At 51.5% G+C, this 24,661-nt stretch overlaps 1 protein-coding gene across 7 annotated transcripts in view; it reads left to right on the forward strand.

The window, feature by feature from the left end:
* The window catches only part of CLTCL1 (clathrin heavy chain like 1), a 114,932-nt gene that overhangs the window by 86,964 nt on the left and 3,307 nt on the right, over positions 1–24,661 (forward strand). For 5 of the 7 annotated variants that reach the window (XM_007975057.3, XM_007975055.3, XM_007975056.3 and 2 more), the window contains 8 exons: positions 4,101–4,265; positions 6,524–6,631; positions 9,709–9,876; positions 9,950–10,099; positions 14,518–14,649; positions 19,062–19,172; positions 19,427–19,597; positions 23,683–23,904. In XM_007975057.3, the coding sequence (XP_007973248.3) occupies positions 4,101–4,265; positions 6,524–6,631; positions 9,709–9,876; positions 9,950–10,099; positions 14,518–14,649; positions 19,062–19,172; positions 19,427–19,597; positions 23,683–23,904 (1,227 nt within the window). The other 2 variants (XM_007975058.3, XM_007975063.3) reach the window with 2 other exon arrangements.

Raw genomic sequence — 24,661 nt, forward strand, 5'->3', positions numbered from 1 at the left:
AGATTTTTGTATTTTTTAGTAGAGACGGGATTTCACCGTGTTAGCCAGGATGGTCTTGATCTCCTGACCTCGTGATCCGCCCGTCTCGGCCTCCCAAAGTGCTGGGATTACAGGCTTGAGCCACCGCGCCCGGCCGAGTTTTATTATTTCTAAACATGGACCTAGTAAGTCTAGATGTAAAAATCTATCCCAAGAAAGTAGAAAAGATCCACATAGCTTTATCTATAAATATTTAATCATTGCAGCATGATTATGCAAATAAAAATTAAAAGCCAATGTCTGGCAAAAGGAAATAGTACTTTTGTTTTGTTTTGAAACAGGGTCTCTTCTGTCACCCAGGCTGGAGTGCAGTGGCACAGTCTCAGCTGACTGCATCCTCAACTTCCTGAGCTCAAGCCATCCTCCCACCTCAGCCTCCCTGAGCAGCTGGGACCACAGATGCATGCTACCACTCCCAGCTAATTTTTGTATTTGTGATCGAAATGGGGTTTCACCATGTTGCCCAGGCTGGTCTCGAACTCCCGTGCTCAAACCGTCTGCCTGCCTCAGCCTCCCAAAGTGCTGGGATTGTAGGCATGAGTCACCACGCCCGGCCAAAAAATAGTTAAATAACAACATCCATCAATGGAGTATAATACAAATGAGGACAGTGAACAACTCTGGGATTTGGAATTGGCAATATCATATTACTTTTCTTTTACTTGCCTGTGTTTGCAAAGTTTTTTTTTTTTAATCAGTGATCGTGCAACTTTAGAAATTGCCCTTATAATCCAAAAAGTAGTTAAAATAATAGAAAACAAAGCCTTGCCCCCAATCCCCCTCTGGCTTAATAACCGGATTCTCCTGAGTCAGAGGCACTGCGGGCCAGAGCAGAAGCTCCCTCATATAGGGCTGGCTGGGTGGGGCAGAGGTGCACCTGCCTCTTTACCTGTGTTCATAGTGGCCCCAGGCCTGGCAAGCTCTCTGCCTTCTGCTGTCCCCTGAGACAGGGGCCAGTGACCTTCAGCCTGGGGGCCAGATCCAGCCCATCGCCTGGTTTGTATACGTTTCCCACAGTCTGGCATCAGCTGACTGCACCTACATAATGTCATTTCACTCATTTTCTCTGTGTTTCCTGTAAATTGGCAGTAACAAGTCTTACATGGTTACCCCTTTGGTAGAATACTTAATTTATGCATTCATCACCTTTTATTAAATATCAGCTGTGTGCCAGGGTAGGGGCTATGGATGGAGCAGGGAAAGTGGTAATCAGATTTCTGCCCCATGGATCGTAAGATTCTTAAAAATACTGTGGTCTTTTAAATGGTGAGTATAAGGAGCTAAGTGAAGCGGGGCAGGGACAGGAAGTGTTGGAACGGTGTGGGTGTGACAGTGGACATTCTGGTTTTAGAAAGGGCCCCTGGGTAGGTGCTGAGTCTGTACACCTCTGGGGAGGAGCTCTTAGAACAAGACAGCAGGGCAAGTGCAAGGGTCCTGTGAGGAGCATTGTGGGGTGCAGGAGCCCATGGCTGGAACACAGCCATCCAGCGAGAGAGGCTTGGGGAGCGACAGGAGAGGCAGCTGTTGATCTCTGTGGGTCAGGACTTCAGGGGCCATCATGAGGACTCTGGCTTCTGCTCTGGGTGAGACTGGACATTTTGAGCAGAGGAGGAAAGTGATCTGGTATAGGGGTCAGCAGAACCCCTCTGGCTGCTATGCTACAAACAGAGCAAAGGACAAGGGTAGAGCAGGGAGTGCGTAGAGGAGGATGGTGCAGTGATGTCACAAGGGGTAGCGACAGCAGATAAAGTGAGCAAGGCAAGTGCAAAGCGTAGTCAGCTTCTGGATGTGTGTTGAAGGCAGAGCCAACAGTGTGTGCTGCCAAGAGGGGTGTGAGAAGAGAAACAGTGAGGGTGGGTCAAGTTTGGGGGTGTGGGGGTCACACTCACCAATGTGGGGACAGTGTGTGAGGACTGCCTGGGGGCATCAGGACTCATTTGGACAAGTCAGACCTCTAGTAGATGCCATGTGAATCTGTCCCGCTGGAAGTAGGAGTTAGGTTTTAGAGGAGAAGCCCAGACTGGAGATGTGCATGGGCAGCCTCCAGGGACAGGCAGCACCCATAGCCGCCACCCGTGTAGGAGAGCATGGCAGTGGGGGTGTGGGGCTGGGGAGGGGATGGGCGAAAGAAACCAGAGCACCCCAAAGCCCCACAGCAGGGAGATGGGGAGATGGAGAGTGGCCAGCGAGGTGGGAAAAAAGCAGGCAGGGGTGTCCAGAAAACCATGTCTGCGTCTGTCTGGAGGAGCAGTGACCCTGGCAGAGGGGCTGGCAGAAGACTGATTGGAGTGGATTGCAGAGAGAATAGGAAGACAGGGGACAGATACTCCCTGAGAACTGTGCTCTGATGGGAAGCGTGGAAACAGGCTGACGGCCCCCAGGTAAGTTGAGGGCAGAGCAAGTTGGATTAGTTTTGTTTTATTTTATTTATTTTATTTTATTATTATTTTTATTTATTTATTTTGAGGCGGAGTTTTGCTCTTGTCTCCCAAGATAGAGTGCAATGGTGCACTCTCAGCTCACTGCAACCTCTGCCTCCCAGGTTCAAGCCATTCTCCTGCCTCAGCCCCCCGAGTAGCTGGGATTACAGGTGCCCGCCATCATGCTCAGCTAAGTTTTCTATTTGTAGTAGAGACAAGGTTTCACCATATTGGCCAGGCTGGTCTCGAACTCCTGACCTCAGGTGATCCACCTGCCTCAGCCTCTCAAAGTGCTGAGATTACAGGTGTGAGCCACTGTGCCTGGCCAGTTTTGTTTTATTTTAAACTCGAGAAAAGAACAGTGGTTCTTTAAGCTTGTCAGAGTGAATGAGTGCAGAAGGTGATGCTGATGCAGGGATTTGCTGAAACCCTGACATGGAGCATGTGGAGAGGGGGTCGGGGCATCCATGGAGCAGACCTTGGTGGCATAGGAAGGACATCCACAGACACTGTGCTGTGAAAGGCTCTCCTGGTTGTTTTCTTAGGAAAAGGGAAGCCAAATACTCAGCTTGAGGAATCGTTAGAGCTTTGAGAGGAGAAGGAGATATGAAAGAGTTGACATGAGAGATGCCATGGATAATGGCAGGTGGGGTGGTGCGGGAGGTGCCGTGGATGACAGAAGTAGGATGGGTAGTGTTGCCAGTGCATTTGATGTTAGCCTTCATGAATTTAGAGAGACCCATCAGCACTTTGGGGTTCTGCTGTCTGTGTTTAGCTCTGCAGCCACAGGTAGGGAATGGGCAGAGAACTAGCTCTGAGCAGGACTGAGAACAGTCAGGAGAGTCAAGGGTTCTGCTGTCTGTGTTTAGCTCTGCAGCCACAGGTAGGGAATGGACAGAGAACTAGCTCTGAGCAGGACTGAGAACTATCAGGAGAATCAAAGGTGAGTGCCAGGAGCTGGGCAGCATGATCTGGGGCCACCAGCTGGGGCAAGTGCAGTGCAAGTTGGGCATGGACAGGGCTGCAGGAATTCAGTCCGGTCACTGGACTGGTGGAGTTGAGGTGCTCAGGATGCTGAGCTGGGCGGTGCTAGGTAGAGGAGGTACTTGTGGCAGGTTCCCAGGGCTGGCAGCTCTCTTCTGAGGTGTAAGGTATGGCTATAGCAGTGACTTGTTCTTGTGAACAGAACAAGGTCCCCAGATCATAGGAAGTCAAGTAAATTGCCAGAGAAGGAGAAGGATTTGTAAATGGCATCAGGAACTAAGGCTGGTGAGTGATACCTGACACAAGATTGGTTGTCAACGGTTTTTATTGAGGAACAGCTTGGAAGCAGCAAGGAGCACAGCTCCTCAGCCCAGGCCCGGTAGGATGCAAATGTAGTAGGTGAGAGCCGGGGCCTGAGAGGTGCCAGAACACAATGTTATGTAGGAGCAGGCAAGTAGAAGCGCCCCCTGAGGTGGAGGAGGGTGTCCAGGGACTGGAAAGCCAAGGCCAACTTCATCTGGTCACTGGTGCGATCAGAAAGATGCTTACCACCCTAGCAAACAGAATAATGCCTCTGCCATCTAGGCACTTGAAAGCAACTCTGGAGAAATCTTCCCATTGAAGAGTGTCTCAGTCGAGCTACCCTATTACCCATAGGTTGGAGACCGCTGTTACGAGAAGGGAATGTACGAGGCTGCCAAGCTGCTCTATAGCAATGTTTCTAACTTTGCCCGCCTGGCTTCCACCTTGGTTCACCTCGGTGAGTATCAGGCAGCAGTGGACAACAGCCGCAAGGCCAGCAGCACCCGGACGTGGAAGGAGGTGAGCTGCGGGCAACTGCAGACAGCAGTGTGTGCTCTGGACAGGCATGCTCTCTGTGTCCTTTGTGTTCTGCTCGGTACTCTTCTGCCATATGGGATGAGCCTGGGTGCTGGTCTTTTGCCCAGGCAGGGGTCTGAACTCTTGGGATTCTCAGAGTCTCTAAGCTAGTGTTCGCAGTTGGAACAGAGGCCCCAGAGACTCCGATCTCTGACCAGTTGGCCCCCAGAGGCAGCCTCAATAGCATAGAATTATCAGTATTATAAGTATTTTCATTACCCTTTTTAATCATGTCACCTTATTTGCATAATCATTGTAAATTTACATTATTGGTCCTTTGTGGCAAATTGGTAAATTGTCTCGAGGCTCTCTGATAATATCAGAATCATCTTTAAGTAGAAAAAACTGTGAAAAAATATCCAAAACAGCATTGTTTAATGAAAGATTAAAATTAGCCTAAAGGTCCAATGTCAAGGCCTTTTTGTTTGTTTGTTTGTTTGTTTTGTTTTTGTTTTTGAGATGGAGTCTAGCTCTGTCGCCCAGGCTGGAGTGCAGTGGCGCCATCTCGGCTCACTGCAAGCTCTGCCTCCCAGGTTCACACCATTCTCCTGCCTCAGCCTCCCGAGTAGCTGGGACTACAGGCGCCCGCCACCACGCCTGGCTAATTTTTTTGTATTTTTTAGTAGAGACGAGGTTTCTTGATCTCCTGACCTCATGATCCGTCTGCCTTGGCCTCCCAAAGTGCTGGCTTTCAGGGGTGTGAGCCACTGTGCCTGGCTTTTTTTTTTTTTTTTTTTCTTTTTTTTTTGAGATGGAGTCTTGCTCTGTTGCCTAGGCTGGAGTGCAGTGGTGTGATCTCAGCTTACTGCAACGTCTGTCTCCCGAGTTCAAGCAATTCTCCTGCCTCAGCCTCCTGAGTAGCTGGGATTACAGGCGCATGCCACCAAGCCCGGATAATTTTTGTTATTTTTAGTAGAAACAGTGTTTCACCATGTTGGCTAGGCTGGTCTCGAACTCCAGACCTCAAGTTGTCCGCCCGCCTCGGCCTCCCAAAGTGCTGGTATTACAGGCATGAGCCACCGCGCCCGGCCAAAGCCTTTGTTAATGTATGCATTACAACTCTACCCTGTTGTTTAAGATGAATAGGCAGAGTTGCAGGAAAATATGTTGCCAATATTATGCGAGGAATATGTCATCAAGCAGAATGTATGATGTGATTCCACTGTACGTAGGTGAGAGATTTGTCAGGGGGCTGGTGTATGTATCACACATAGGAAACAGTGGGCCAAAGATTGTATCTCAAGTTAATGACACTGGCTTATGTGATTATTTTTGTTTATCTTCATGTTCTGCTTTCTCTACCTTGGGAAGATGTGCTGTGTATAGAAGGTGGGAGAAGCAGGGAAACTGCACGGCACACCCAGCTCTGTGGTGCAGGGTTAGTCCTGTCAGTTCTCTCAGGAAGCGCAGCTGAAGGGCCTCTCTGCACAGGAGAATTCTGTACTTCTCAAGGCTTGTTATCATTAAGTATACATACTGTACAGTGCAGAAAACAAAAGTAGTCTAAAAAATTATTAAAGCAGGCCGGGCACAGTGGCTCACGCCTATAATCCCAGCACTTTGGGAGGCCGAGGCAGGCACACGAGGTCAGGAGATCAAGACCGTCCTGACTAACATGGTGAAACCCCGTCTCTACTAAAAATACAGAAATTAGCCGGGTGTGGTGGTGGGCACCTGTAGCCCCAGCTACTCGGGAGCCTGAGGCAGGAGACTGGTGTGAACCCAGGAGGCAGAGGTTGCAGTGAGCCAAGATCGTGCCACTGCACTCCAGCCTGGGTGACAGAGCAAGACTCCGTCTCAAAAAAAAAAAATTATTAAAGCAAACTCCCCCGTGAAAACAACACTCAGATGAGATGCACTCCGATGGTCATTATTTTTTAGCCTTCCTTTTCAAACCCCAAACCTGGAATTCCAGTATGACTTTCCCGCCACCTGAACAAAACTCAGGGCCTAAGAAGTAATGCACGAACTTTCTTCTTTCTGTGGTCTCAAGCACCTGCTTGGCCTGCAGACTATAAATGTCATATTTTTTCCTCCCAATCTTGTACAATTTATCCTAGAGTTAGCTACTTGTTCAGAATCCAACTTAAAACACCCCACTGGCTGGTATTTCTGCATTTGCAACTGTGTCCCTTGTAAGTCAGCTGCTGTGGTGCTGTGTCCTGTCTTGGGGACCCTCATGCTTGCCCTCCATCCCCTAGGTGTGCTTTGCCTGCGTGGATGGACAGGAGTTCCGCCTCGCACAGCTATGTGGTCTTCACATCGTCATTCATGCAGATGAGCTGGAGGAGCTGATGTGCTATTACCAGGTGACCAGATGATCTCTGCTGGTAATGCAGATGACAAGTGATGCCTAAATACTCCACACAGAGGCACGGTCATCCCCTTAGCATGTGACCGTCACAGTGCTGCATCTGCAGATTGGAAGCATGGCCCCGAGGGGAGGATTCATGTGTTAGACGGTCATTTATAAACTAAATTCAATTGCCTTGTTAGCGATCCTTGACCTCATGGCTGGCTGGAATTTTGTGTTTTTAAAGTTCTCTCCATCCTTTTGTGTTATTGGGCCTTCAGAAACTCAGTCAGTGGCTTTCATGCCGGGAACAACCCTTGGAGGGTTGCTGAGAATACTGGGCTGGTGTTGACAGAGCTCCGGTCCATAGCCTAGTTCCCCAGTGTGTAGCCCCAGGAGTCTGTTTATCAATTGCCATAGGGACAAAGCACGGGCAAGAGAGGGAACCCCACATGGACCCTTTGGAAGGGCGGGGCCCTGTGTGTTCATGCTGTAGGTGGGCTCTCTCGAGTGGTTGGTAGACAGTGATTTGTGTGTTTAGGGACCTGGGCTTCCACTTGTGGGATTCCTAGAGCTGCATGACACTGCAGGTATGGTTAGTCAAGGCAGATGAAGATGGGATGTGACTGTGCTCAGCAGTGTTACCATAGCCATGGAACTTGAGCCCCAAACCCCTCACTACATGAGACGTCGTCTGGAGGGGCTCGCACCAGCGCCAGAGTGTCTAGATATCAGGCTGGCTGTGATGGCTTTTCAATGAGAAATGCTTTCCCACCCCCAGAGAGGCGCCTGAGAAATGAACTGGAAAGCCAACAGGAAGGGTAATCAACCAGTACAGGGCTGACAAAAGAACAATTTAGTCAGCAAATATTTGAGTACCTACTGTGTGCTGGGCATTATTCTCAATAACTGTATCAGTGAACAAAACAGAAAAGCCTCTATTTAATTGAATTGGCATTCAGCAAGGTTGGCAGGCAAGCAACAAACCTAGTGAATAATTATATAGTGTGTTTGAAGGTGATGAGTTATAGAGGAAAATGGAGCCGGTTTGAGGGCATGGGAGTGCCTGGATGGAGTTTCATGAAGGGGCAGTCAAGGTAGCAGCAATTGATGGGGTAACATTTGAGCAAAGACCTGAAGAAATAGAAGGATTTGGTCATGAGGACATTTGAGGGAAGGGTCAGTGGCCAGGCAAAGTCCTGAGGCAGGAGTGTGCTGTGTGTTCAAGGAAGGGGCTGGAGCCAGAGATGGGGCAGGGAGGCTGATGGAGGGCCAGATCTCAGGCCGTTAGGAAGGCCACGGGCTGTACTTGGGATGGGTGCAGGGCTGACCTGACGGGGTAAAAGGATCATGGTGGCTCATGAGCTGAGACCACATACTTGAGAAGTAGGGACAGGAGCCAGGAGAGCAGCTAGAGGCTGTTGTAGTGGTCTAGGCGAGAAGGGACAGTGACTCTGACTAGGGTGGTGGTGACAGGGTGAGAGGTGATCAGGCCATGAGGACTGGGTATGTGCTTTAAATGAGCAGCCACCCTGATATGCTAATGCACTGATGTGGAGAGAGAAAAGCCCGGGAGAACTCCTTTTGGTTTTGGCTTGAACAACTAGAAATACGGAGTTATCACCAGTGGATGAGGGGAAGACTGAAGGTGCAGCGTGGGAGGGAAGGACAGGAATTACTTTTTGGACACGTGGTGCTAAGTGTTGAGCTGCCCACTGCATGTTCAGGTGGGAGCATTAGGTAGGCAGCTGGAGACAGATCTGGAGCTCCACAGAGGAGGAGCCTAGCTAGAGCAGTGAACCCGGAGTTGCTGACATACAAGTGATCCATATCTATCTATGTTTGCCTGCAGTCCCCTGGGGATGAGTGTAGGTGAAAAGACCAGACTGCCCAACAGGGATGGGCTGAGGAGGAGAGCAGGAGCAGCCAGTACAGTGGGAAGAAAACCCAGAGAGTGTGCTGGCTTCTGGATGCACTGGGGAAGAGGGAGCGGTCAGCAGGGCCAGGGCCTACTGCTGAGCAGACAGCAGGATGGCAGGGCCAGGGGGATGCTCGTGACCTGAAGCTTGGGGGAGACTCAGCCTGATGCTGGCTGGAGAGAACAGGGAGAGGAATGGGAATGGTTGTTGTGAGGAGTCTTTGCTGCAAAGGGAAGTAGAAAAAAATGGGATGGTAACTAGCAGGTACATTGGGTCGAGAGGAGGTGTTTAGGACAGGAGGATAAGTGGGATGCTTGCTGAACCCAGCTGTGGAGAGCGAAGATAAGGCAGAAGAGAAATGAGGAGTCACCGGAGCAGTGGCCTTGGTAGGCAAGCAGGTGGGATGGAGCTACAGGCTGGGCAGATTCCAGACAGGAGCACAGGCGGCATGTCTGTAGCTGACTGGGGGGTGCAGATGCTGCTGGCAGACAAGTATGCCACTGGGAAATGAGGTTAGTCTGAGAGTGGAGGGGGCACAGAAGGTGTCCTCCTTAGGAAAACAAGAGGCGTGAGGTGATCCTCTAGGTTGGGCCCTCCCAGGGCTGTGGTGGTTAGAGTAAAGGGAAAGGGTCACATGGCTGGGTGTTTCTCCAGGGTTTCTGCATGCTGAGCAGGCTGTAACCAGACATCTGGTCTTGTCCAGGGAGCGTGTCAGAGGGGTGTAGGGCTGAATGCAAGGGGCCGGCCATCATAATTAGGGACACAGTGAAGCAACAGCCGCATGGCATCGTGAGTGGAGTTGAAGGCTTGTTGGAGCCAGGATCTCAGTAATGAGCTGTGGCAAGGGATTAAAACAAATCATTCCCAGACCCTGTTACCACCCACTTCCTACTTTTTTTCTAATTCTTTTCATAAAATTGGCAATACTAATTTGCACTTACTAAACTTGAAAATTGTAGTGCAGTGTGCCACTGGTAATTGTCAGATGATCCAATAAGTTGCTAAGTAAATGGCATGATCTGTAGCATAGTATGTACACACATTTTCTTCACACGTGCCTCCTCGGGATCATTCCCAGTCACCAGCACGGTCCCTGTGGCGTGGGCATGGGCTGGAGGGTGGCTGCCGGAGGCATGCAATCGCGCTGCCCCACGTGTGGCTGTTGGTCTGCTAGGAGCGCGGCTACTTTGAGGAGCTGATCTCAATGTTGGAGGCGGCCCTGGGCCTGGAGCGGGCCCACATGGGCATGTTCACAGAGCTGGCCATCCTTTACTCCAAATTCAAGCCACAGAAGATGCTGGAGCACCTGGAGCTTTTCTGGTCCCGTGTCAACATCCCAAAGGTACTGTGTGCTCCTGACAGTCTGGCAGCCGTGGCCACGTGTGGCACAAGCCGACCTTGGCCTCCTTGTCCAGGTTGTGAGTGCTGCAGAGCAGGCACACCTGTGGGCTGAGCTGGTGTTCCTCTACGACAAGTACGAGGAGTACGACAATGCTGTGCTCACCATGATGAGCCACCCCACTGAAGCCTGGAAGGAGGGTCAATTCAAGGACATCATTACCAAGGTAAGAGGGGATACAGAGCGCCGGCTCCTGCCAGCCTCTGCCAGGCCCTATTCTGGGTGCGGGGGAATGGGTAGGTGGGAGTGGAATGAGTGCCAACATGCCCCCATGCTGTGTGTGTGTTCACTTGTTTGAGTCCACCACCCTCTGGGCAGGTCGTGGTAATTCCATCTTTGAAGGGAACTGACACTTAAGAAGGGCAGGTGACCCATCTAACGATGCACAGCTGAGCTGTGGGCAGGGTCAGGCCAGCATGCAGCCGTGTCCCTATGGCCCAGTGACCCTGCCTGCCCCTCCCACCACATCACGCCCTCGTGGCCAGGCCTCAGTTTGCTCTTCCTTCTGCCCTGTCAGCTCAGGGCTCCCACCCCCACTTCCTGTGGTTGTTTTTCACCATCGGACCATTTTTTTTTTTTTAATTCATGTCTCTCCCCAGCACCAGCGGCCTTACCTGTCTAGGAGTGGGCCTCCATCCTGTAGCCTCACTGGGCTAAACCAGGACCCAACTTCCTCTGCCAGCAGCCACAGTGTTGGGTGGTGTCGGGTTTGGGTGCCATGGTCAAATGAGCCCTTGTTATTTTATTTCTTGGTCTCTTAGAGAGTTCATCGTCAGGACTCACCCCTCTCCAGCTCTGTATGTGAGTTTGGTGAAGGGGCTGGAATTCTTTATCCTCAGCCCCCATCCCTTTGCATTGGGTATCTGCACTTTGTGCCACGGTCCTTGGGTAACTAACTGGTCACAGTCCACTATGACTGGAGTGGCACAGCAGTGAGCTGTGGCCTCGCTCATGCACCTTCTTTTCCGCATGCAGCTACTGAGGGTGGGCGTGAGCGGCAGATGGGCTGCCGGGTGAGGCCTTCACCCTCTGCCTTTCCTGGGAACTATTTGAAGGACCTCAGTGTTGAACACCAGGCCACATACCTGAACTTCTTGTTGGAGGACATCCATGTTACTGGGCATGGTGGTACATGAAGGTGGAGGCCTTTGATGGGGCGTCCCACCCTGAGCAGAGTCTTCAGGTTGCTGGAGGGAGTGCGGCCAGGCCATACCTTACTGTGGCCTGGCACACATGGCTGGTGCCTTGTAGATTTGTCTGTGTGCTGGAAAATCCATACTTGATCATTCCTGTGTGTTCTTTTGCTCTTTATTCACATTTTAACTCCTCTGATATAAGGGTGTTTTTAAAAATTGCTGAGCCGTGGTGGAAGTGGCCATGCTTTTATTTCTTAGTGGCATATAAAATAATAGCAGGACAGTTGAGACTCGCTGTGTGGGAGAACAGCGTCTCTCATCTGGTGCCTGCAGGGCTGATGGCAGAGTCCAGTTCCTTGTGTGACTCATGATGCTTCTACTACAACCTGCTGTGTCAGCTCAAGTGTGAAGGGGGCAGGAGGACACTCGCCAGTGAAGGGGCCCAATCAGATGGATGACATCCAATCTATATTTGGGGGCATACGATAGCAGGAATCCACTTAGCCATAGGGCTGGGCCAGCAGCAGCCTGAGCAGGGGTGCTTGCTAACTCAGACAGGGGGGCACCCCAGCTCAGCCGTTTGCTGTCTCTGTCCATGTGGGTTAGGGGTGTCACCGCTGTGAACCTCGTTATCCCATCGATACAATGGGCATCATGTTTCCCCCTGACCAAGTGGTCCATGGCAGGTGCCTGGCATCCAGTGGGCACTTCTTTCAGGTCGTGCAGCACAGCACGCCAGCCAGCTACCCTGGAGCTTGTGATGGAACCTGAGCTTCAGTTTTCTCTTCTTTTGTTTTATTATTATTATTTTTTGAAACAGAGTCTTGCTGTGTCACTCAGGCTGGAGTGCAGTGGCGCCATCTCTGCTCACTGCAACCTCCACCTCCCAGATTCAAGTGATTCTTCTGGGGGATTACAGGTGCTTGCCACCACTCCCGGCTAATTTTTGTATTTTTAACAGAGACAGGGTTTTGCCATGTTGGCCAGGCTGGTCTCAAACTCTTGACCTCAGGTGATCCTGAAAGGTGAAGCCAGCTGGACTTCCTGGGTTGAGGGGGGACTTGGAGACTTTTTGTGCCTAGCTAAATGACTGTAAGTACACCAATCAGCACTCTGTGTCTAGCTAAAGGATTGTAGACACACCAATCAGCACTCTGTAAAAACGCACCAATCAGCGCTCTGTAAAAATGACCAATCAGCACTCTGTAAAGTGGACCAATCAGCAGGATGTGGGCAGGGCCAAATAAGAGAATAAAAGCCGGCCGCTGGAGGCCACAGGCAACCAGGCTCGGGTGCCTTTCCGGTGTGTGGAAGTTGTGTTTTTTTGCTCTTCGTAATAAATCTTGCTGCTGCTCACTCTTTTGGTCTATACTACCTTTAAGACCTGTAACACTCACCGTGAGGGTCCATGCCTTTATTCTTGAAGTCAGTGAGACCAAGAACCCACCAGAAGGAATAAATTCTGGACACAATCTGCCCGCCTCAGCCTCCCAAAGTGCTGGGATTACAGGCATGAGCCACCACACCCAGCCTTCCGTTTTCTTTTCTATGAAACAGGGATACTACCATGTCTTCTGGGGCGCTGGTTGTCCTTGCTGACCGTGCTAGTGGGCACGGGCCTGCCAGAAAGGGCCAAGAGAGCACATGATACCAGGTGTCCTGCAAGGGAAGCTAGGACTGCTGGTGCCCCACCTCAAGTCTGCCCACTCACATGGTGCCCTGCAAGAGCCTCAGTGAAATAGGCTTGTCCTTGGATGGTTCATCTCCTTCATGGGAAGCCCGAGGAGCCTTGTGGTGGGCGGGAAACCAGGTGGGGCTTTGAGGAGGTGATTTGCCACAGAAGATGAACTTGAGCCTCTACCCTCCACCTCAGCCCCACATCACATCCTGACCACCCTCTGCTTTTTCAGTGTCTAGTTGAGATCCCCCCTGACCTAGCCCTGCTGCTGCTGAGTAAAGGGCCAACCTGGAAGGCTGCCAGGTCCTACAGCTCCAATACGAGTGGACCCACAATGGCCTGTGGCGGAGTCTGGGGGCCCACCAGTGCTGTAGGTGGAGATTTGTGATGGGGCCAGGTCACCATTCTGCTCTGCATCCATGGTGGCGGGTACTGGGGACCTTGCTTCCTGTCTGGGTCAGAATCTTTGGTGACAGTGAGTGCTCTAGCACAAAAGGGAAAGAGAAGGAGAAAGAAGATACCCTGAAGTAATAAGCCATAGAGGGGTCATTAGAACCCTTTTAGTCAGTAGACCCCATCGGGCCCCACATTTTTGCCAGGTCACCCAAACCCAGCAGTGCTGGAGGCTCCAATGGTGACCACCCTGGGCTCCCAGCATGGCTTTAGCTCCAGTTGTGCCCTGTGCACACCCCAGGACCCCCCCACTCATGCGGACACATTCATCACCACTGGCTTAGTTCATGCCCATCTGGCTTACATGCTCCCTGAACAGAGCTGTGTCCAGGCCCTGGACATCAATGCCACAGTCATCAGGCCACCAACTGACATCGCTGGGGCCGGGCGTGGTGGCTCACACCTATAATTCCAGCACTTTGGGAGGCTGAGGCGGGCGGATCACGAGGTCAGGAGATGGAGACCATCCTGGCTAATATGGTGAAACCCCGTCTCTACTAAAAATACAAAAATTAGCCGGGCGTGGTGGCGGGTGCCTGTAGTCCCAGCTACTCAGGAGACTGAGGCAGGAGAATGGTGTGAACCCAGGAGGCGGAGCTTGCAGTGAGCCAAGATCGTGCCACTGCACTCCAGCCTGGGTGACAGAGCGAGACTCTGTCTCAAAAAAAAAAAAAAAAAAAAAAACAATGACATCGCCCAGCAAGAGAATGGTGGCAAACCAGTGGGGAAAGTGCTGAGAGACACAGCAGCCTGGCTAGATCTCGAGACCCAGGAGCACAGGCACAGGGTCCACCCAGAGTGGTCCACTCTCTGCATGGGCTGACCTTCGGGTCTCACCCAGGGTCTGAGCACCACAGTGTTTCAGCTCAGAAGCTTTGGGGATGTCACAGGATGTGCTGTCCAGTTGGTTATGGCTCAGGCGGAGGCTTCAAAGGAAGGCTGGGGTAATCTTGCTTGGGTGGAAGCATACTGTGTTGTTCGGTTTTGCTGTTGGGCTTCATTCTGGCTGATTACACTTCATTCATTCATTCAGCAGATACTGGTTGAGCGTGGACCCTGCATCAGATACTGGTGTGGGTGCTGGGTTGAGGCAGGAAACCCTGAGACTAGCCTCTTAAGAAAAATGGTCAGTGTGTCAGTGCTGGGGGACAAAATACCTCAGGGATGGGAGGAGGCACCTTCACGGGCCATTGAGTCTTATAGAGGGTAGTTGTGGCAGGCTTCAGTAGTAAAGTGCCATTTGAGCAAAAACTGGAAGGAGCCCTGGGGTATCTGGAGACAGGGACAGGAACTGACCCTCAGCTTTGCTTCCCGCAGGTTGCCAACGTCGAGCTCTGTTACAGAGCCCTGCAGTTCTATTTGGATTACAAACCACTGCTCATCAATGACTTGCTGCTGGTGCTGTCACCCCGGCTGGACCACACCCGGACAGTCAGTTTCTTTTCAAAGGTGAGTCAGCAAAAACCCCAGGTAGAAGAGTGTACTGGGCTAGCTCTAACAAAGTCATCTGAATGATAGCACCTTGATAAAGAGCTTTTGAAATGACCCGCAGCTAACTTGAAGATTCACCAGTGTATCAAACTGTTTTAGATTTCAGACACAGGAATACCTCCCGTATCATGCTTCACTTTATTGTGCTTCTCAAATTCTGTGTTTTTTAAAAGATTAGAGGTTTGTGGCCGGAGGTAGGCGGATCACGAGGTCAGGAGATCGAGACCATCCTGGCTAACACGGTGAAACCCCGTCTCTACTAAAACTACAAAAATTAGCCAGGTGTGGTGGCAGGCGCCCATAGTCCCAGCTACTCGGGAGGCTGAGGCAGGAGAATAGTGTGAACCCAGGAGGCAGAGCTTGCAGTGAGCCGAGATCGCACCACTGCACTTCAGCCTGGGCAACAGAGCAAGACTCTGTCTCAAAAAAAAAAAAAAAAAAAAGCTTGGAGGTTTGTAACCCTCATTGATCAAGTCTGTCAGCCATTCTTCCAACAGCATGTGCTCACTTCGTGTCTCTGTGTCACAGTTTAGGATTTCGCACAATACCTCAAATTTTCTCATTATATATGTTTTTTTTTTTTTTTTTTTTTTTTTTTTTTTTTTTTTTTTTTGAGGCGGAGTTTCGCTCTGTCACCCAGGCTGGAGTGCAGTGGCCGGATCTCAGCTCACTGCAAGCTCCGCCTCCCGGGTTCACGCCATTCTCCTGCCTCAGCCTCCCGAGTAGCTGGGACTACAGGCGCCTGCCACCTCGCCAGGCTAGATTTTTGTATTTTTTAGTAGAGACGGGGTTTCACCGGGTTAGCCAGGATGGTCTTGATCTCCTGACCTCGTGATCCGCCCGTCTCGGCCTCCCAAAGTGCTGGGATTACAGGCTTGAGCCACCGCGCCCGGCCTCTCATTATATATGTTATGGTGATCTATGATCAGTGATATTTTTTTTTTTGAGACAGTCTTGCACTGTTGCCCAGATGGGAGTGCAGTGGCATGATCATAACTCATTGCAACCTTGAACTCTGGGCCTCAAGCAGTCTTCCCACCTTGGCCTCCTGCAGTGCTGGGATTATAGACTTGAGCCAGTGCACACAACCAGCAATCTTTGATGTTACTATTGTAATTGTTTTGCGATGCCACAAACCATGCCCCTATAAGAAGGGGAACTTAATAGGTAAATGTTGTATGTGTTCTAACTGCTCCACTGACTGGCCGTGTCCTGGCCCCTCTTCCTTTCCTTGGGCCTCCCTATTCCCTGAGACACAGCAACATTGAAATTAGGCTAATTAATGGCCAGGCATGGTCGCTTACGCCTGTAATCCCAACACTTTGGGAGGCTGAGGCGGGTGGATGACCAAAACGGATGGATCACCCAAGGTCAGGAGTTCAAGAGTAGCCTGGCCAACATGGTGAAACCCCGTCTCTACTAAAAATACAAAAATTAACCAGGCATGGTGACAGGCACCTATAGTGTCAGCTACTTGGGAGGCTGAGACAGGAGAATCACTTGAACCCAGGAGGTTGCAGTGAGCTGAGATCGCACCACAGCACTCCAGCCTGGGCAACAGAGAGAGAGACTCCATCTCAAAAAAATAATAAATTATTGTGCATTTCAAAATAGCTAAAGGAGAAGATTTGAAATGTTCCCAACACAAAGAAATGATAAATGCTTGAGGTGATGGACATCCTAATTGCCCTGATTTGATCATTCCACATGTGTGTATGTATCAAAATATTACATATGCCCAATAAGTATGCACAACTATTATGTATCAATAAAAAGTTGGAAATAAGTAAAGACACCAGTATATAAGGAAAATATTCATATATTAACAGAAGTTTGGAAGAAGTGGATTCCAACCCTCATGGATGACTTTGGGGGTTCAGGACTTGAAACAGCAGGAGAACTAGAATTAGAAGTGGAGCCTGAAGAAGGGACTGAATTGCTGTAATCTTAGGATCCAACTTGAACAGATGAGGAGTTACTTCTTAGGGATGAGCAAAGAAAGTAGTTTCTTAAGATAGAATCTCCTCCTGGGACAGACATTGTGAACATTGTTGAAATGACTACAAGGGATTTAGAATAGTGCATAAACCTAGTTGATAAAGCAGCAGCAAGTTTGGAGAGGACTAAGATCAATTCTGAAAGATGTCCTACTGTGAGTGCAGTGCTGTCAAAGAGCATTGCATGCTGCACAGCAGTCTGTTTGTCTGTTTTGTTGGTTTTGTTTTATGCAACACAAGTCCAGAGTAGTCTTACATAAAGAGAAGAGTCAGTCAGTGAGGCAAACCTCATTGATGTCTTATTTTAAGAAATCGCTGGCCAAGCGCAGTGGCTCACACCTGTAATCCCAGCACTTTGGGAGGCCGAGGCGGGTGGATCACGAGGTCTGGAGTTCGAGACCAGCCTGACCAACGTGGTGAAACTGTGTCTCTACTAAAAATACAAAAATTAGCCAGGCACGGTGGGCGCACACCTGTAATCCCACATACTCAGAAGGCTGAGGCAGGAGAATCACTTGAACCCAGGAGGCAGAGATTGCAGTGAACTGAGATCACGCCACTGCACTCCAGCCTAGACGACAGAGGGAGACTCCTTTTGCCCAAAAAAAAAAAAAAGGGAAAGAAAGAAATTGCTGGCTGGGCACAGTGGCTTATGCCTATAATCCTAGCAATTTGGGAGGCAGAGGCGGGCAGATCACCTGAGGACAGGAGTTCAAGACCAGCTTGGCCAACATGGCAACACCCTGTGTCTACTAAAAATACAAAAATTAGCCGGGCATGGTGGCATGTGCCTGTTAATCCCAGCTACTCGGGAGGCTGAGGCAGGAGAATCGCTTGAACCCGGGGGCTGGAGGTTGCAGTGAGCTGAGATCAGATCACTCCACTGCAGCCGGGGCAAAAGAGCAAAACTCTGTCTCAAAAAAAAAAGAGGCCGGGCGCCGTGGCTCACACCTGTGATCCCAACATTTGGGAGGCTGAGGTGGGTGGATTACAATGTCAGGAGTTTGAGACCAGCCTGGCCAATATGGTGAAACCCTGTCTCTACTAAAAATACAAAAATTAGCCAGGCATGGTGGCGGGCACCTATAATCCCAGCTACTCAGCAGGCTGAGGCAAGAGAATCACTTGAAACTGGGGTGGGGTGGAGGTTGCAGTGAGCTGAGATCAGACCACTTCACTCCAGCCTGGAGGACAGAGCAAGACTCCATCTCAAAAAAAAAAAAAAAAAAAAAAAAGACATTGCCACAGCCTCTCCAGCCTTCAGCAGCCACCACTTGGATGAATCAGCAGCCATCAACATTGAGGCAAGACTCTCCACAGCAAAAAGATTACAACTCACTGAAGGCTCAGATGATTGTTAGCATTCTTTAGTGCTAAAATATTTTTAATTAAGGTGTGTACTCTGTTTTTGTAGACATAATGCTGTTACACACTTAATAGGCTACAACATAGTATAAACATTAATTGGCCAGGTGCGGTGGCTTACGCCTGTAATGCCAGCACTTTGGGAGGCCAAGGTGGGCGGATCACGAAGTCAGGAGATCGAGAGCATCCTGGCTAACAGGGTGAAACCCCGTCTCTACTAAAAATACAAAAAGAAATTAGCTGGGCATGGTATCGGTTGCCTGTAGTCCCAGCTACTCAAGAGGCTGAGGCAGGAGAATAGCATGAACCCAGGAGGCGGAGCTTGCAGGGAGCCGAGATTGCGCCAGTGCATTCCAGCTTGGGTGACAGAGCGAGACTCTGTCTCAAAACAAAAACAAAAACACGCCGGGCGCGGTGGCTCAAGCCTGTAATCCCAGCACTTTGGGAGGCCGAGACGGGCGGATCACGAGGTCAGGAGATCGAGACCATCCTGGCTAACACAGTGAAACCCCGTCTCTACTAAAAAATGCAAAAAAAAACTAGCCGGGCGAGGTGGTGGGCGCCTGTAGTCCCAGCTACTCGGGAGGCTGAGGCAGGAGAATCACTTGAACCCGGGAGGCGGAGCTTGCAGTGAGCTGAGATCCAGCCATTGCACTCCAGTCTGGGCGACAGAGTGAGACTCCGTCTCAAAAAAAAAAAAAAAAAAAAACACACACACATTAATATGACTCTGTTTATTGTGACATTCACTTTATTATGGCGGTCTGGAACCAAACCCCAGTGTCTGTGAGGTGTGAATGTCTCTGGTGACATTGGCGTCCACTGAATCACCCAGACAGTCCTCTTTGTGTGAGTATAGGTCTTTTGGTTCTAGGTGTCCAGAAGGTGCCCTTGGCTCCAGAGCTGGACCATTCAAGTGGATGGCACGCACATGCCCACCTGTACCCCTGCCTAGTGTCCCCATAACAAGCTTGGCCAAGTGCCTTGACAGTTACCCCAACTTGTTAGGCAGGTCAGCTGCCCCTGGTGAAGCCTTACCTGCGGTCAGTCCAGAGCCACAACAACAAGAGTGTGAATGAGGCACTCAACCACCTGCTGACAGAGGAGGAGGACTATCAGGTGGGTGTGCAGGAGGGAGCCCTGTCCTGGGTGGGCTGGGCTCCTCCCCTGCAACTGCCATTCTGTTCTCAAAGCAGGCTGCCTTTGCACAGGAGAGTATGCAGGCCCCACAAGACACCAGTGGATGTATGGGTAGGGGGCCTTCTAAGGCCATGGTGATAGCAGCAGCCATCAAGTAACACAAGGTGTCTGCTCCATGTGTAGGCAGCCCATGTCACAGTGTCTCATCCCTCACAGAAAGGCTGTCTTCCTAGGGCTTAAGGGCATCTATCGATGCCTATGACAACTTTGACAACATCAGCCTGGCTCAGCGACTGGAGAAGCATCAGCTGATGGAGTTCAGGCGCATTGCAGCCTATCTGTACAAGGGCAACAACTGGTGGGCCCAGAGTGTGGAGCTCTGCAAGAAGGATCATCTCTACAAGGTTAGTGGCCCGGGCCCCTTTTTCCTCCCACCTTCCTGCCTTGGTATACTTCCTGATGCTTTGGGGGTCACACCCCTTCCCTCTTGTTCCTGAGACCTGGCTCTGAGCTTCACCAGGGGATCCTCATGGTGGGTGGGGGGATTGGCATTAAGGGGAGACCATATTTAGAACATAGGGTAAGAATTGGGAGTGAGTTAGAACCCCTTAAAAACTGTTTGCATTGAAGGCAGGAGAATGGCGTGAACCCGGGGAGGTGGAGCTTGCAGTGAGCTGAGATCTGGCCACTACACCCTAGCCTGGGCGATAGAGCGAGACTCCCTCTCAAAAAAAAAAAAAAAAAAAAAAAAAAACTGTTTGCATTGGAAGACTTACAGAGTCTTAGGGAGTTGATTCTTTTCACGACAGTTACGTGTGAGTTTCACTCTACCAAAACACAGTGTGGCAAGATTCACTTTTTGACACCTACTTTACTTCCTATGAAGATTTGGGAACTTACCTGTAATCTCAGCACTTTGGGAGGTTGAGGTGGGCGGAGTGCTTGAATCCAGGAGTTTGAGACCAGCCTGGGTGACATGGCAAGACCCCATCTTTACAAAAAATTAGCCAGGTGTAATGATGGACATCTGTGGTACCAGCCACTCGGGTGGCTGAGAAGGGAGGATCACTTGAGCTCAGGAGTCAGAGGCTGCAGTGAGCTATGATCCCACCACTGCTCCATAGGCAAGAGTGAGACCCTGTCTCCAAAATAAAAGATTTGAGGAATTTAAAAGCCTAAATTAAAATAACATTCAAAGGCCGAGCGTGGTGGCTCATGCCTGCAATCCCAGCACTTTGGGAGGCCAAGGTGGGCAGATCATTTGAGGTCAGGAGTTCAAGACCAGCCTGGCCAGTGTGGTGGAACCCCATCTCTACTGAAAATACAAAAGTTAGCCAGGTGTAGTGGTGTACTCCTGTAATCCCAGCTACTTGGGAGGCTGAAGCAGGAGAATGGCTTGAACCCGGGAGGCAGAGGTTGCAGTGAGCAGAGATCGCGCCACTCCACTCCATCCTGGGTGACAGAGTGAAACTGTCCCTGAAAAAAAAAAAAAGGAAAAAAATAAATAAATCGCATTCAAAACATTTGTTTCAAAGCTGGGTATAGTCCTGTGCACCTGTAGTCCCAGCTGCTTTAGAGGCTGAGGTGGGAGGACCACTTGAGAGGAAAAACAAACAGTGTGTTTTTCTGCTGGTGAGAGGTTTCTTAGTATCATTCTCAGACGGGTTCTCAGACCAGGATCCGGGCATCTGCTGGACAGGTTGGGCTGCCTGGAAGAACCACCAAGACCCCGAAGGCATTAACATCCTCTGCTTGGCCTGAACATCTTCCTGGGGGTGAGGTGGAGTTGTACAAGAGGGCCTTGTCTGTGCTGTGTTACGCAGCTGAGCGAATTCCCAAGGGCCCCTTGTGCCCAGAGACTCTGGACTTGACCTGAGGGTGTTACTTATGGAGTTGGCCTTGGCCATTCCTGAGTATCTTCCCAGGACACACGGACACCTGCCACCTCTTGTCTAGCACAGGGGCCTCATTCTCATGGCTCCTGGGCTGTGCCTGTTGCCTGGGACTCCATGGAGGCCTGTGATCCCTGGAATCAGTGTTGCATTGAGTTTCATCCTAAGTTGTCACCTCCAGTGTTTTGAACTGTTCTGTGACATCTAGCCCTTGGTGACAGGGCTTGTGGTCTTTCCTGAGGTGCCCAAAGAGCCCCTGCAGAGGGAATGGAGAGGAAAAGCTGCTGAGGCTCTGAGACAGCACCTGGAGGTCTCTGGACCTGGCTGCTGGGAGGAGGCAGCTGGGTTCAGACACACCTGAGGAAAGGCTGCCTTTGGCTGGCTGATCACAGCCACTCTGTCCTACCCATGTGGTCCCTGTCAGGGGGCTTAAACACACAGCCTCCTCAACACTCAGGCAGTGATGAGTGAGCAGGACTGTCAGTGTTGCCAGAGGCCTACTGGCCTTGCCAGCCACCCACTCCGAGCCACGTGGGCCCAGAAGAGAGTCCAGAGAACAAAGCCACAGATAGAAAGTGGCCGAGCACACGGCTGGGCATGGTGACTCACGCCTGTAATCCCAGCACTTTGGGAGGCCGAGGCGGGCGGATCATGAGGTCAGGAAATCGAGACCATCCTGGCTAACACGGTGAAACCCCGTCTCTACTAAAAATACAAAAAATTAGCCAGCGTGGTGGCAGGCGCCTGTAGTCCCAGCTACTCGGGAGGCTGAGGCAGGAGAATGGCATGAACCTGGGAGGTGGAGCTTGCGGTGAGCCGAGATCCCACCATTGCAATCCAGCCTGGGCAACAGAGTGAGACTCCATCTCAAGAAAAAAAAAAAACAAAAAAAGAAAGTGGCCGAGCACACTTCCCCCAGAACAGTGGCTGTCAGCCAGGAGTGCCTGTGGCCCCAGGGAATGATTGGTTGTCACAGCTTGGGGTGTGGTGCTATGTATAGGAGGTAGAGGCAGGGATGAGGCCTATAAGCCCCGATGCGCAGGCGGCCCTGCAGACTTCCCAAGGTCAGCACTGCCGCTGGAGGAGCCTGCCCTGAGGCCAGAGCTGAAGCCTCCTGGAGTCTTCCTGGAGGGGTGGCCAGGTCACAGTTTGTCCAGTCAGGACCAAGCCAGCCAGCAACAGAAAAATGTATTTCCAGATGACAGAAGTAGAATCTAAATGAAAGCTCAGTCAGTGGGGCCCTCCCACACTCACCAGTGAAGAGCGGGGGCCTGCGGAAGTACAGGTGTAGACTGGAGAGCTGGACGCAGGGACGGGGACCAGGATCAAGCTGCCCAGAGTGGTATGAGCCAGGGTGGTGATGAGAGGGAAGGGTGTGGGAGAGCCTGACTTGAGCCGGCTCCAGGCCACAGGAGCAGGGCGTTGACTGGGAGCTTCCTGGAGGCTGCTGCTACTGGAAGTTCTCTGGGAAGCCAGTGAGACAGTCCCCAAGGCCCACAGAAGAGGAACAGCAGTGCCCACTTCAGGCACATGTGGAAAACAAGTCAGCAAGGGTAGGCTGGGCCACTGGAGGGCACAGCAGGGAGACAGATGAGCGGGCATCACAGGTCCTCAAAGCGGCGACCCAAAGGCACCTGGAGCTCTCACCTGCGGGTCCGAATCCTGGTGCCTTTGTGGGAACAGTGTGGGGCAGGAGGCAGCGCTCTGTGAGCGGCGTGCTGGCAGGAGAGACTTCTCTACGGAGCTGGCTCAGCACATCGGGGCCATGCAGATGTGGGCAGTGGGCGTCCTCAGGGACCTCCCAAATGGAATTCAGAGGTGTGTGCTGCAGGCGACGGCGGGATGCGGAGCTGAGACCGCCACAGGGTATCCTGGAGAGCACAGGTCACAGTCAGTGGGTCATGGCCAACTCCAGGTGGAGTGGCCCTGGGCAAGTGACTACATGTGGGTCTCAGGTTCCTGGTCTCTGAAAGGGGTACTAATAGCCCCTGCCATAGAGGGCCATAGGGGGAGTCAGGTGATCCAGCACTTGCTGTGGGGCTAGAAAATAAGAGAATGGCCACAGGAAGTGCAGGCTTCCTCAGGACTGGTCAGGTGCAGGTGTTATTTTATCAATGATATTGTCTTAGACAAATACATTTGCAAGGATGAAAATAGCAGTTAGGGGTTTTTCAGCCACTTGAAAGAAAAGCACATTGCTGTTTCTAGAGCAGTAGCTGTACCCCTCCTAACTGCTCCCCTGGTGTCACGCTCCATGGGCCTGAGTGCAGCACACCTGCAACCCCTAAACCCCCATTAGTGCCTTCCTCAGAGCAGCCAGTGCACACCCTCTGCCTTCGGGGCCAGAGTTCCTGTCTCCCAGGGCACCTGCACCTCCGTGAGCCACCTGTCCCCTCCACAGCTCCTGGAGGTGGTACCTCCATTTCACCAGTGGGCAGCAGGGTGCAGGGAATGGCTCAGCCATGGGTCCAGACTTGCTCACAGCAAAGGAAGACCTTTGTGGAGCTTGGTGCCACTCCCTGCCCTCCAGCCCACCTGCTACAGGCACAAGGCCTGTGCCTGCAGGATGCCCAAGCAAGCATTTGCCTTGGCTGCAGGATGCCATGCAGCATGCCGCAGAGTCGCGAGATGCTGAGCTAGCCCAGAAGTTGCTGCAGTGGTTCCTGGAGGAAGGCAAGAGGGAGTGCTTCGCAGCCTCTCTCTTCACCTGCTATGACCTGCTTCGCCCAGACATGGTGCTCGAGCTGGCTTGGAGGCACAACCTCGTGGACTTGGCCATGCCCTACTTCATCCAGGTGATGAGGGAGTACCTGAGCAAGGTAGGTGCCGGGCCGGCTGCAGCTCCCTGGCCCCTGTGTGGCACAGCCCACCCCTAGCAGTGACTCTGGCCGCAGGTCTTAAGGGTGGGCCCCTTTGGGGCCAACCCAGATTCCCCAGGTAGCCCTGGCCCGCCTTCAGGAGTGGCTGCTTTCCTTGATGCTCAAGTGGTTTTCTGCCCAACATTAAGCCCCTCCAGAAAATCATCATGGGGAGTGCCCACTGGCAGCAGCCCTCCTGCAGACTCCAGCTGTGCAGCTGTCCCAGTGTGCACACTGCTGGGAGCACAGCAGGCATGCTCGTCCCCAGCCCTGGACTTCATCAGGGTGACAGTGAGGTGGCTGGCAATCCCAGCTCCCCGTGGAGCTCCCAGTGGCATCTGGGGGTGCAGCTGTTAGCATACCTGTTGGTGGTAGCTGCGTTTTGCTGAACACATAGTAGGAGTATTCACAGATGCACTGAATCTTTCTAATGGCCATAGGGAGGATGACTCTCTGCCTCACTGAAGTGACAGTACCTGATTGTAAAACTCTCCCTGGGTGTTGAAGTCCTAGGAGTCCCTGCTGGGACCTAGCTTTAGCCACTGTCCAGAGACCTGTGTCAGCAGTGTCATCTGGTACAGTTTGTTGTTTCTAACACTGGAAAAGTCACTTCCAGTAGCATCTACTTGCCCATCTAACCTCCTTTAAGCCAGATGGAGACCCTTGGAAGGCACTCATGCTGAAGCATCACTCAGTGGAGCAAGGGAAGGGAGGGGCC

Source organism: Chlorocebus sabaeus, chromosome 19, assembly GCF_047675955.1.
Source record: "Chlorocebus sabaeus isolate Y175 chromosome 19, mChlSab1.0.hap1, whole genome shotgun sequence".
Classification (NCBI taxonomy): Eukaryota; Metazoa; Chordata; class Mammalia; order Primates; family Cercopithecidae; genus Chlorocebus; species Chlorocebus sabaeus.